The sequence below is a fragment of the Acomys minous genome, assembly GCF_964271855.1.
Source record: "Acomys minous genome assembly, chromosome: 15".
Lineage (NCBI taxonomy): Eukaryota > Metazoa > Chordata > Mammalia > Rodentia > Muridae > Acomys > Acomys minous.
The window spans coordinates 97,365,384-97,378,309 of NC_140497.1; the positions used below are offsets into that span (position 1 = coordinate 97,365,384).

At 53.5% G+C, this 12,926-nt stretch overlaps 1 protein-coding gene across 1 annotated transcript in view; it reads right to left on the reverse strand.

Moving 5' to 3' along the window:
• CPLX1 (complexin 1) overlaps positions 1–7,570 on the reverse strand; it is a 28,891-nt gene extending 21,321 nt beyond the window's left edge. The window contains exons 1-2 of the mRNA XM_084758108.1: positions 7,424–7,570; positions 6,011–6,113 (exon numbers count right to left, since the gene is read on the reverse strand). Of these exons, the coding sequence (XP_084614234.1) occupies positions 6,011–6,041 (31 nt within the window). The 5' untranslated portion in view covers positions 6,042–6,113; positions 7,424–7,570. The remainder of the gene's footprint in view (positions 1–6,010; positions 6,114–7,423) is intronic.
• Between the last annotated feature and the right edge of the window lie 5,356 nt (positions 7,571–12,926).

Genomic DNA, 12,926 nt, shown 5'->3' on the forward strand with positions numbered 1-12,926 from the left:
CACCCGAGTATTCTTAAAACCACTGGCAGAGGCCGGGCGTGGTGTCTTACGCCTTTAATCCCAACACTCAGGAGGCAGAGGCAGGTGGATCGCTGTGAGTTCGAGGCCAGCCTGGTCTACAAAGTGAGTCCAGGACAGCCAAGGCTACACAGAGAAACCCTGTCGAAAAACAAAACAAAAAACAACAAACAAACAAACAAAGACCACTGGCGGATAAATGAGGATAATATTGGAAAGATAAATTATGTGGTACAGAAGCAGATGAAGATGTCTCTGGAGGGACGGTGAGACCAACCAAGTCCTTTGCTGTCCCCAAGGCAGAGTTTCTTTCCTCCAGGGATTCTTTAGGCACATAGGCTCCTCCAAGAAGTCTGTGGCTAATAGTGGAAAAATCCCAGACTCTGGGGTTCTGCAGAGCAGGGTGACTCCCGTTTCCACCCACTCTACAGGGGTGAAGGGGGCTAGAGAAGAGGGTATCCCATGGGAGAGGTGCTGAGGAGGAGCCTGCAAAGCTGCCTCTTCTTTCTTGACGCCCTTTCCGGCTTGGGTTGGGCTTTGCTAGGCCGGTTAGCATTGGCAGCATGGACTTGCCCCTCATTCTGAAGCTCCTACTCCTGTGAACCTCCAGTACCAGATGCCCCGTCACAGCTAGTTCTGCAGCGTGCAACATTAGCAAAGGCTTCTCAGAACTAGCGGACAGTTAGGGCTGTGCCATGTCCCTGCGTCCCAGCCAAGATCCCCTGCCGGCCGAACAGGTCAGCACAGGAATGACAATCGGTGAAGTGCTCAGCGTCCTCTTCAACCCCAGCCAGGACTCAGGCCTTTGAAGCTGATCTGCAGCCTAATCAACCAGGAGTACCCTCTCCTAAGGAAAGAGCTGCCTTTCAAGGTTTAGGGAGAGAAGCTGTTTCCCTGAAGTGTTCTTCTGGCCATTGAGAGTTATGGGGCGCAAGTTGGATCTGCTGCCATGCGTTGCACTAGTGTCTTCTGAGTGCGCAGGAGTGTGGGTATTTTGTCTTCAAGTGTTTGCTAGCTGCCTGCCCTACTGGGTTAGTCAGGGGCTGGGGAATCCCATCTAGAAAGGGCTCATGGCTAGCAGGCCTGGCACTGGAACTCCCCAGCGAGCACTGAGAGCTATCCGCTCTGGTATGGAGCCCGTGCGTCTTCACTGGCCTGCGTCTTTCCAGCTGCTTCAGCCCACAGTGCCCGGTGGAAAGCTTCCACAAGGTTCCACAGACATATCTGCCAGTCAGACGAAGGGCTGTCACTTAGTATCTACCATGGGGGTTGAGGAGTGATACCAGAACAACAACAGCCACTTCAAACCTAAGGAACAGGGTAAGTATGGCTGTGCAAAAAAGACAACAGTAGCACCAGGTCCTGCTGGCCTTCCTGAGCCATCTCGTAACTCTTTGCCATCATGACTCCCAGAGGCATTCCTTCTGTCTGACTCTCTGGTTCTTCTCCCTCAGCCCCGATCAGTGGCAACCCCATTATCCAATCAGTGTAGGAATTCCTGAGTCTCTGCTTGTGTCCCACACCAACCAAGATCAGCAAGAGTCGGGGGAACTCGACACACAAAGCTGCTGAGAACCAGCCCCTGGCAAAAGCAGGGAGAGTAGGAGTGGGTGGGGTCGGCCTCACCTAGAACCTCAGGGTGTCAGATCCAGAGTGGACTCAAGCCACAGGACAGCATCCACTCTAAGTCACCCCAGGTCACTGGAGCTGGCCAGGCAGAAGAGCTGGGTGAGAGAGAGGCCCTGATGTCTTGGGTTTGCTCTTGGAACCCATACTGAGGCTCTCCTAAGCGTCTCTTCCCACCATCCGTGTGCTTACTGCCCCCTAGGCCTTTGCATATTCCTTTTCTGAGAACAGAGCGTGTGGCTGGCACATAGGGTTTCATACTGAGAATAATGCAAGAACAAGAAATAGCGCTGGGCGTGGCGGCGCACGCCTTTAATCCCAGCACTTGGGAGGCAGAGGCAGGCGGATCACTGTGAGTTCGAGGCCAGCCTGGTCTACAGAGCGAGTCCAGCACAGCCAAGGCTACACAGAGAAACCCTGTCTCAAAAAACAAAACAACAAAACAAAACAAAAAAACTTGCATCAATTGAGCCAAAATAGCCACTTCTACCTAATTCAGCTGACAGGAGCCCCACACCTAGCATATCACCCCCACAGCTGCCCAGTCACCTCCAAGGACAGTTATACAGCTGGGATATTTGCTGCTTCCTACACTAAGTATTCCAGGAGACGCTGAATGACAGACATGTACGGGTATGGCTAGAGCACATGGCTCCAGTTCCAGGGCACTCTGCTACAGAAGAGTAACTGTCACCCAGTGGTGACTGACAGCCGAGGCGCTGAGCACTGCCTCCTTCCTTCAGTGGCTGAGCGCTGGCAGTGATTTATTTAGGGTTAGAACACCTTGGTAAGTTCTGCAGTTGGTCCAAGGCCACAAAGACATTCTCTTGGTAAGAATGGGTCTGTCTACTGGGGACATTATCTTCCATGATTTGGTCCCAGGAGATGTTCCCTTGCTCCTACCTGGCTGACACAGATACCCACAGTCATGCAGTTGCTTGTCATGAGGTGGGAGTTTGGTGTCTGCTTGCAGGGAGAGAAACGGGATGAGAGACAGCTGCTGTTCACACCTTGTCCTGGCAAGGTATCTAGCCCAAGCCAGTACTGTTTAAACCATGCCTTGAGGGCATGAAGGATGCTCTGTGAGCCACTACATAGGCCATAGGAGCAAAGTGCATTGAGGGAAGAGGTGGTAAAAGGCAAAGAAACAGTAAGGTCTGCAGCAGTGGCTCAGCCTCCAGGCCTGAGCTCCAGGTGTGGCACTTCCTGGCACTTCAGTGGTTACTGAGCAAAGACAAGTGTCAGCAGGTGGAAGTCCTGTCTTAATAAGACCTGGCTTGCACTCCAGAGAGCTACAGTGGGTCAAGGGAGGCCAGACCCTGCAATTAGCAGCTTCACGTTCAGGAATCCCAGAGACCAATGCCTGGTGTCAGCCTGGACAGGGACAGTGGTGCAGAGAGCACAGGAATCTAGGGCATCATGGCTAAGGCAAAGCAAGTGAGATGAGGAGGAGGGGAGGAGCCAGCAGAGAAGGCTGTACCGGTGAGACATGATGGTGGGCATTTGCAGCAGACAAAACAGCAGACGGAAAGGACACCTGGGTCCCCACATCTGGCCTGGATCCTACTCACTGATACTCTCCAGGCTTGCTCAGCCCTGCAAAACCCACACCCTGGACACTTGTCTACCTGGTCTCAGGCAAGACATCTGAAATCTTCCTTCTCTCATGCAGTGGGGGCTCCAAGTGGTCCTGTCCTGTTCCCAAGTTACCTCATGGTCCCCAGAGAGGATGCAGCAGATGGCACAAGAACAGAGAACTCCGCCGGGCGTGGTGGTGGTGGCAGCGGCACACACCTTTAATCCCAGCACTCGGGAGGCAGAAGCAGGCAGATAGATGTGAGTTCGAGGCCAACCTGATCTACAAAGTGAGTCTAGGACAGCCAAGGCTAACACAGACAGAACGTGTCTCGAAAAACAAAAGCAAAACAAAAAAAAAAAAAAAAAAAACCAAAACCAAAACCAAAGCAAAACAAAAAACAAAACAACCCCCCCAAAAAACAACAACAACAACAAAAACAAAACAAACAAACAAAAAACGGCCCAGAGAAGCACTGGCAAACAGCAGAGCTGGGCTTGACTGAGCCCTACTGGACCACTGGATTTGTGCACACAACACAGTCCAGGTATCCACACAGCATCTACAGGAAATTCCTGAAACTACCTAAAACTTCCCAGCCATCCAAGGTGAATTTATCTCTGAACTGAAAGCCTGTGACTTCTGGGACAGTACTCACTGTTTCTCTCTGAGCCTCATCTTTAGGATGCTGCTGTGGCCCATGCTTGCCTCTCACAGAGCACAAAGCATTAGGTACATGCCGAAGGGGACAGAGGGTGCTGGCAAAGTGCTGTTGGGCCTTCAACATGGGGGTTGCTGTTTCTGACAGGCATGGAGCTGGAACAGCCAGGCAGTGACAAAAGCGTAAACTACAGCCAGATAGATCCCAAACCTATTCCTCTTTCTAGGGCTTTGTGAAGCCACGGATTACAAGGTCCTGGGACCTGCAACCCTAAGTAGACATGGTCCAGTGGAAGAGCCACACATCTTTTCTGGGCTATTATTTTCTTTCCTATCACCTCTCTCTAGGCTTGGTCTGTGTCCTGGGGGGTCTCTGTTGCTTTCTCAACCTTATCTGGGACCCATCGCTCTCCTCCAACCATCTATGACTGGCTTTATTGTGCTCACACACACTCTATGACACCAAAAGTGACACACATTGGAAAGAGAGAGAGAGAGAGAGGCTTGGGCCCATGACAAGACTGCAAGAGGTGGGTGGGGGAGTTACTACTAGTTCTACCCAGCACCGTAGGAGCTATATTCCTATCTCCACAGAAGGAATGCAGAGCAAATATGGGGTGGTTTGGGTTATAATCAGCCTACTATGTGGCTACTACCCTGAAGCTCCCCCCGCACCCTGGCAGCTTTCACAGCGCGCCAGGAAGCACGCCCCATTGCTGGTGTAGGAGAAACTTTGGGCTGATACAAAACAAAGAGGGGATCCAGGCTGGCAATTACCCAGCTAATTTCAGCTATGTAGACAGCCAAATCAGATATTTTAGTTTCTTTAAAAGCCCACCTCAGGGCCTGAATCAGCCACCTAATTAATTATCTGTAGCAGCCTGGGACTGTCTGGGTATAACACAGGCCCTTGTGATGCAAGATGCTGGCTTGTCCCTGAATCCTGTCCTGGTGATGTAATCATTAAAATTAGATTCAACCTGGGTCTACCTCAGTCATGAACTCTCAGCAAGCACATTGGATTGACTTCTCATCACGTTTGAGTGAAGTCACAGACACCTTCTGGGAGATGCCTATTTTTGCCAACTCCCCTCTCTCCTGGCCCTGAGGCCCCAACCAGCTTGCTCTCTGAGTGGTCCCCCTCCCTTCTCCAAACCGGAAAAGGATGTCTAACACACTCCAGCCGAGACCCACATCAGTTAGGAGGCTCCCCTGCAGGCCACAAGGGCTCTTCAATAGTAGAACTGGTGAACTCTCAGTATTGTAGCTACACAGGGAGTTGGGGCACCAGAGCAGGTGGCTCTGGACACACATGAGGTCCACCTAGGGAAATCTCAAACTCTACAGTCCTGAGCTGACCAAACTGTCCCGCTGATAATGGGACCCAACCTTCACCTTACTGATTCAGCATCCCCTGGGCAAGAACTCAGCCCACTGTCTTCTACCAGCTTCTAGACCTACTATTGCTAGCTACAAAGATGGCTTTCGGCGACGTTGGGGACAGGACTACCTTCAAACCGTGAGTGAGCAGGCTGCCCTCACTTAGCAACACAAAGGGGGCTCTGTTTTCTCTGCAGAAGGGAGTGTGGTTACACAGCTTTTTTTCTTGTCCTTGTGAACAGTACTGTCTCTTACCTGAAGGAAGAACATAGGTCCCAGTGCCACAGTCTGGATCACCGAAATCCTGTTTCCCAACCCAATCCTAGCATACCGTTTGTTCCCAGGATTGACACCTTGAGGGCTGCTCACGTGCTTCCTTGGGGTATCTGCCTAGACCAACACTGCTCAGCTCTTGGTCTGTCTCAGGATGACCAGCGGGTTCTACTGCACCATGGCATGGGGCACAGGGCCATCTTACACAGCACTTCCTCCCCACATTTTGTATTAAACCTCAAGGCTTGCGTCCCCAGGGGACACAAAAGTATTGGGCTGGAGCACGGGCTGGAGCACTGCCCCGAGCTTGTTCGAAGGGTAAGCAAGCATCTGCAGAAGATGGGTGTGAGGTCAGAGTTGCTCGTAGCCATGTGTTATGTGCCACTGCAGTGGTGGAGACACGTCTCTGAGTATCCTGTGTCTTCACACAGCCCTAGTGGCCCAACCCCGTGTCCCCCCTCCCTGCCCAACTCCTACCTCCCAGGGCTTGTTTCATGACGAACTCCATGACGATAGGTTGGTTCCTCGGGAGCCACTCCGGGGTCAGATCTCACATTCAAGTGTGGTCAGAGTCCTCTGCCTAGAGAGAACAGGTGGTCACAGGTGCCCTGACCAGGCTCTCCTGAGACCCTCATCTCTCCCCTCTCCAGCATCCCAGAGAGTCCAGTGTGAGAGGCGTTGTCCCCACACCCAGACCAGGATGGCAGGGTTCAGAGCCCAGCCAAACCAACAGTCACCTTGCCGCTTCTGGGGTTTCTGAAAGGAAGCTTTTAGCTGCCACTACAGCTCACATCTTGGGGCTGTCAGGTACTGGAATCTGGCACCAGTCTCCTCAAGCGGGAGTGGAGCCCAGGGGGCGTTTGAAGGTCAGTGCTCTGCTGTAATGCCCCAGGTTCTGGCTGCTCAGCCGCCTTGGCAGGTCTGGGGCTGTGGGGGTAGGAGGGTTCCCTCTGGAGAAGAACTGGGGAGACAAATCCATGAATGTTGTCCCTCACGAAAGGTCCTTATGCCTTCTGACTGGTCTCAACTCTATCTGTCTCTAGGGAGACTCTGGGGGCTCCCAAGGGGCCCACAGCAGAACCCGCGCTGCATGGGGGAAGAGAGATGGCAGGGTCCCAGGCTTCCAGTGGGAAAGTAGGCTGATAACCCCCTTCTGTCTCTGCTTGGAGTAGGGCGGCCCAGGCCAGAATGCCCAACCTAGGCTGAAGTGCCAGCAGTGTTTGGGAAGGTGCTTTCTGTAGTGCCAATAGCTGCAGAGGCATCCCTGTTTGTAGGGTCTTTCCTGTCCAGGAACCTAGTCCCTGGAGATCCAGTCTTCACAGGTTTCCCTCTGACGATTGAGACCCCAAGGAACTAGAGAAGGGTGCCAGGCAAGGAGAGTGTCCCAGAAGCTAGGGCTTCAGGGATGCCTTAGCCACAAAGCCAATCGCCTTCTAAACTTCTGTCTCCTGGGAGTCGGGGGATGGGGGGCTCCGCAGGGCCAGCCGCAGAGAGGCTCGGACGCTGCGGAGAATCCGCAAAGACCAAGTCTCGCGGCCGCCGCCGCACCCTTTGCTTTGCAGGCTGCGAGACGCTCGCCCCGGAGAGCGGCCTCAGGCCAGAGCGCGCCAGGGGGAAAAAAGGACACCTATGGGAAAGGGAAACTAAGGGCCGCTTCAGCACCTCACGATGGACAGCGCCCTCCAGGCTGAGCAGCCTTGCGGAAAAAACCTTAGGTCTGAAAAGCAAGGAACCAAGAGCAGGGAAACCCCAGGATCTGGGGAGGAGACCCGGGGCTAAGAAAGCGGGGAGCCGGGAAGGGAAGCCCAGGTATCGGGAGAAAGACTGGGCTGGGAAGCGGAGAGGAGGGGAGGCGGTTAAGGTCGGACCGGCTGCAAGGGCTCCGGTTACCTTCCAGGGTGGATGATCAGCAGCAGCGCGCTCTCGGGCCGGCGGGGTCCATGTGGCGCTCTGTGCTGCTGCGGCGGCTGAAGGGCACCGCGAGGAGGGCGCGTCACTCAGAGGCGCCCCCGCCCGCGTCCCGCATGACGAGGAGGGCGGGGCGCGGCGCCGGGGGCGGGGTGGGGGGGCAGCCGCGCCCCCGGTTCCCAGATCCTGGCCTGGCGCGCGACAGCTGCATAAGGGCCCTTCCTCGGCATGGGCCATTATCTTCGCACAGTCTTGGAGACCCTCCAGAAGTCCTCGCTTGCGGGCGCAGGGCGAACCGGGGGGGCCCGGGTAGCCACCCCTAATCACCCACAGTGTTTGTTCTTGACCCGGTTGCCTTCGGCTCGGCTCCTTTGCTGGCAGTGTGGGAGGAGGGAGCGCATCCCCGAGACCCCGATCGCGCTGGATAGGCCCACACATCCAAGCTTGTCCGGTGTGTAGAGACGCCAAATGTGGCTTTGGTGAGACAGAAAACCCAGCCAGTCAGTGACGCCTGAAGGTCACTGCGGACACGGGGTGGGGGTTCCTCGGAGACAGCCACAGCTCCGCCTCTAGGCCGCCCCTTCAGCGGCGCCAGTATTTCAACCCTGGTGCGGCTGCACTGCAGAATCTGGCGGCCACGAACTTGGTGGACACAAGGTTGGCCTGGCATTCTTCTACGTATCCTGGGGCAGGCTTCTGTTAAGGCAATAGGCTCCGCAGAAGCCGGAGCATGTCGGGACACCTAAGCTGTTCTGATTCTGGCTAGCCAAAACTCCTGACCCTCAGGGGCTAGCTAGTGCTGATGGCCGTCTCATTAGCTGTTACTACTCCTGGCTCAGTCATTCCTCAGGCTTGGGTAGATCTCAAGATCACCCAATTCAGTGAGACTTCTCGCCTAATAAATATTCCTCCCTCACCAACATCCCAAAGCTCCTCCTGGGTGCTTGGCGGTTTGAATTGGCCAAGATAGAGTCCATTACTGACTTGTTTTTTTTTTTATCCGTTTCCTGTTCCTCTGACCTGGCAGATTCAAAGTAGCAGAGACCAGAAAGGGAGCTAGAGTGAAGAGAAGGAAAGTGTCAAGCCCCACACCTCCTAGATTCCACTCTAGCCTGGGGCTCAGGGATCAGAAGTAGCCTCGGAATTACGGAGCCTCTCAGTACTGTCTGATCCCACTGTTGGAGTGCCTGCACTGCACCTAGGCTTATGCCAAGGAGGCTGGGACCATTCAGGAAGTTGGACCAGCATGACTCACGCTGACACAGAGGAGTCAAATCTCTTAGGAGCCCTTCCCACTGGCACTGCCCATCTCAGTTCATCCATCACCCTCCTAGTAAGGTTGGTTGGTGTCCCAAGCCTCCCGCAGGCCCAGGACTGATGCCCTGTGGAATAGGGTCCACCTGGATACAGATGTGCCCAGTCTGCCTCCTCCTCTGTTTTTTGGAGTCTATGGTAGCCAGCAAAAGCAAAGGCCAGAGCAAGGAGGACCCAATCCTTCTCACTGGCTTTCTTCTCCCCAGCTGGCCCTCTGGCAGCAGTCCCATAGAAGACCCATGTTGACCTCCTGAGCCACAGCAGGCCAACCTCACCGTTCACTACCCCAACAGAGCCCTGAGCCAGCTGAGATTATACAGGCAGAGGACCTCAGGGCTCCCAGGCTTCCAGGACTACTTCATCTGTTTCCCTCTGGCTGTCTCTGTCTTCCTGTGTCTGCTTTGTGTCTCTCTCTCTTTGTTTCTCTGTCCTGGCTTTTTTTCTTTTCTTTTCTTTTCTCTTCTTAACGTATGGGTGTTTTGTCTGTATGCCTGTGCACCACATGTGCATCTAGTGCCTATAGGGTCCAGGCGAGGGGGTTGGATCCCCTGGGACAGGTGTTACAGATAGCTGTGAGTTACCGAGTGGACGCTGGGAACCAAACCCGGATCCTCTAATGTGCAGCCCCGCCCCCCTAGTTTAATTTTTCTGTTTTGTTTTTTGAGACAGGGTTCCTCTGTAGCCCTGGCTGTCCTAGACACGCTTTGTAGACCAGGCTGGCCTCGAACTCACAGCGATCCGTCTGTCCCTGCCTTCTAAATTCTGGGATTAAAGGCATGTGTCACCATGCCCAGTTCTTAGTTTAATTTTGTATATGTGTTGTTTTGATTTTTGTTTTTTGGTTGTTTGTTGTTTTCAGAGACGTTTTCATGTGTTGCAGGCTGGCTGACCTTTATACTTCTGCTGCCACCTCCCAACCCTGAGAGTACAGTACGATGTCATGCCCAGACTCTGCTGAGGGACACAGGGAAGGATGTGTCAGTCTCAGGGTTGAGTGACTCCTAGGTGACAGCTGCTTGGGCTTGAGAAAGCTCTCAGTGAAAGGCTCCCCTGGGAAGAATGCTCCATAGCTGCCTGGGGTGTGGACCGGAGCGAAGGCTGACTGCACAAGCTGCCTAGACCTCTGAACCTATGACATGAAGAGGCATCACGGCAAAAGGCCGCTGCCTAACTCACCAGCAATCTGGCTACGAAGTGGTCTGAGAGCAAGCCAAACAGCCTGACCTCAAACTCACAGAGTTTGAGATCACAAACTCAGCAGAGATCCCTCTGCTTCTACCGTCCAAACTGTTGGGAATTGAAGGGATGCCCTACCACACCTGACGGCTTCATTGCTATTTATTCTTGTTTGCTGTATCTCTATATAAAAGGAACATTGGGGCTGGAGATGACTCAGCAGAAAGGCGAGGGCTTGCTGCTCTTACAGATGATCCGGGTTCAGTCTACAGACCTCCAGCTGTATGGACAATCACAGAGACCCAGTGAAAAAGACTGGTTTGTTGCATATCCAGGGAGTAAGAACTCCTGGGGTCCAGAGGACTTGTCTCTTGGCACATGCAGGAGGCAGACAGAGACAGGGAATGGGGAAACGGATAGACCGTCAGGCGAGGGCATCACGGAGAGGCAATAGCTAGAGGAAGCAGATCCCCCCCAAGAGCTCAGCCACTGACACCATGTGGATCTGTTCATGTAAAACTGCCGGCTGAGGGACTTGGGACAGAGGAGGGGCACTGTGCTCATTTGTCCCTTGAACAGGTGCTGAATGGCTAACAGGCCGGAGCACTGCAAACATGGTGCTGGCAGGCCTTGTCCTTTCCCCTCCCCTCCCCCTTGCTAAACCATTAGATTACATTCCTAAAGCTAGCCCTCAGGGTCAGCCCCTTATTTGACCATTTCCTTGTGCCTGACTAAAACTCCAAGGTCCAGCAATTAAAACTCATATTTTGGCTACACCGGCTAACAGGTTCACTGAAGTTATCCCCTTAAAAAACCCACTCTTTCCGGGTGCGGTGGGGCATGACTATAATCCCAGCACTCAGGAGGCCGAGGCAGGCGGATCTCTGTGAGTTGGAGGCCAGCCTGGTCTACAAAGTGAGTCCAGGACAACCAGGGCTACACGAAGAAACCCTGTCTCAAAAAACCAGTAAACGAACAAAAAACAGTCTTACAGAACCACCTTTGTCTTTGTCCTATCCAGAGAGAACCTTTCCCTGCCCCACCCCCAGTCTCTCCAGATTAATATTTCCCTTGTGCTGAGAACTTCGCGTCTGTTGTGTTTGTACAGACTCGGAGGGTGTACAGAACACCCTCCACTTTGGTTCCTCTGCAATGCAGGCTGCTCCAGAGGACACTCTGGCTTTTCTGGAAACCTCTACAGATCCCCCCTCTAAAGGAGGCTATCCTATCCACCTGAATAGGCTGATTCTGAGAGGCTGGTGGCCTCCCTGCCCTGGGCTCAGAAAGGATCCCAGAAGAACTTTTAGGTTCTTGAGTCATCTTCAGTTCTGGTGTGGGGGCTAACAGCAGGTGACTGTCACTGGGGCTGCAGAGGTGGGGGGGGGTGCATTATCTTTGTCACCTGACTGATCCTATTCAAGGCATTGGTCCAGGAACTTCAAACACTAACTTAATAATTGAGTGCCCTGAATAATACAGGCCTAGGGCTAGCACCATCTGTGAAGATACTTCCTGCTGGGTCCTGTGATTATTCAAAAGAGCAATGGTGAGAAGCCAGGGGGAGAACTGCAGTTGCTCATCTGAGCTGGGCGGCAGCCAGGACTCTCGGTGGACGGACTTTGGGTAGAGAGATCTCTATGGGCCTCCTGATGCTGTTGCCAAACCAGTGGCTGGTCCTAGATGGCTAGACGCTGAGGTATAGGAATTTGTCCTCTGAGATCCTAAGATCAGAAGTAGGGGTGCTGCCCTCACTGATGGCCTCTTGCCAGCAATCCCACCCTGGGCTCTGCTAGTCCCAAATCATATACTGCTGAAACTGCTTAACATTAAGAAGCATGGTCGCTGCCACCAAGACCTGGACCCAACCTTGCACAGACCCAGAGCCTCTAGCTGGGTGGTGTCTGGAAGCACCCCAAGTCTTTCTGCAGGTATGTGGTCTCAGTAGCCTGGCCCTCAACACCAGTGCTTACCTTTTCCAATCTCCTGAGAAGCTTTAAGGTGCACACTGGAGGCATCCGAGGGTGTGGCTCTAGAGGCCCCTCTAAGGAGCTTGACCTTTCCTTCCCCCACCCTGAACTCCCTTGTCAGCTCCGCTTGTGAGCACAGGGACAGAGCACACAGACAACTCACAGAAGAGCCACTTCTGATCCCCAGACAATTCAGGCTCAGAGGTATAGCTGGGTGGTTGCCTGAGGAGGTCAGTGTCAGGAGCTAAAGCTGGATGGATCCAGGCAGCCCTGACCTTTCTGATAACCATGGAGGCTTGGAACAGCCAGTATGGTTTAGCATGAACTGTACCACACCCCGCTCCCCTTGTGCTCCCCGAGACCTGAACCCCAGTCCCAGGAAGATCCTGAGCTGAAACAGGATCAAGAGTGAGGCATAGGGCTGGAGAGATGGCTCAGTGGTTAAGAGTGCCACCTGCTCTTCCAAAGGTCCTGAGTTCAATTCCCAGCAACCACATGGGAGCTCATAACCATCTGTAATGTGATATAGCGCCCTCTTCTGGCTTGCAGGAGTACATGCAAGCAGAGCAGTGTATATATAGTTATAATAAATAAAATTTTAAAAAACCCAAAAACAACAACAACAACAAAAAAGAGTGAGGCATAGACACAAGCCGGTGGGGCAGGGAAGCCTGGAGGGTCGGAGCCATGCTAAGGTTCCCCGTTCCCTGCTGAGGTCTCATCCATTACAGCTAGGACACTTCAGGTCAAACCCCATGACTGTCATTCTCTCAGTATTTGGAACTTCCAATACGTGATCTCTGCAAGACTGAGGGCTCACTCAGGCCCAGCAGCTTGCCTGGGCAGTAAGGCTGGGTCTCTGGTTTCCCACCTGAGATCAGAGCTCTCCAGCTACAGGGCAGAACCCTGGGACACTTAATGCTCATCTTAGTAGGGTGCAGTCAAAAAGCCGCTTCCAGTGAAGTGACTGAGCCTGTTCTTGAAGAGCTTCAGGGAGACTCTCTCCAGATAGGATGTGGGTTGTTCTG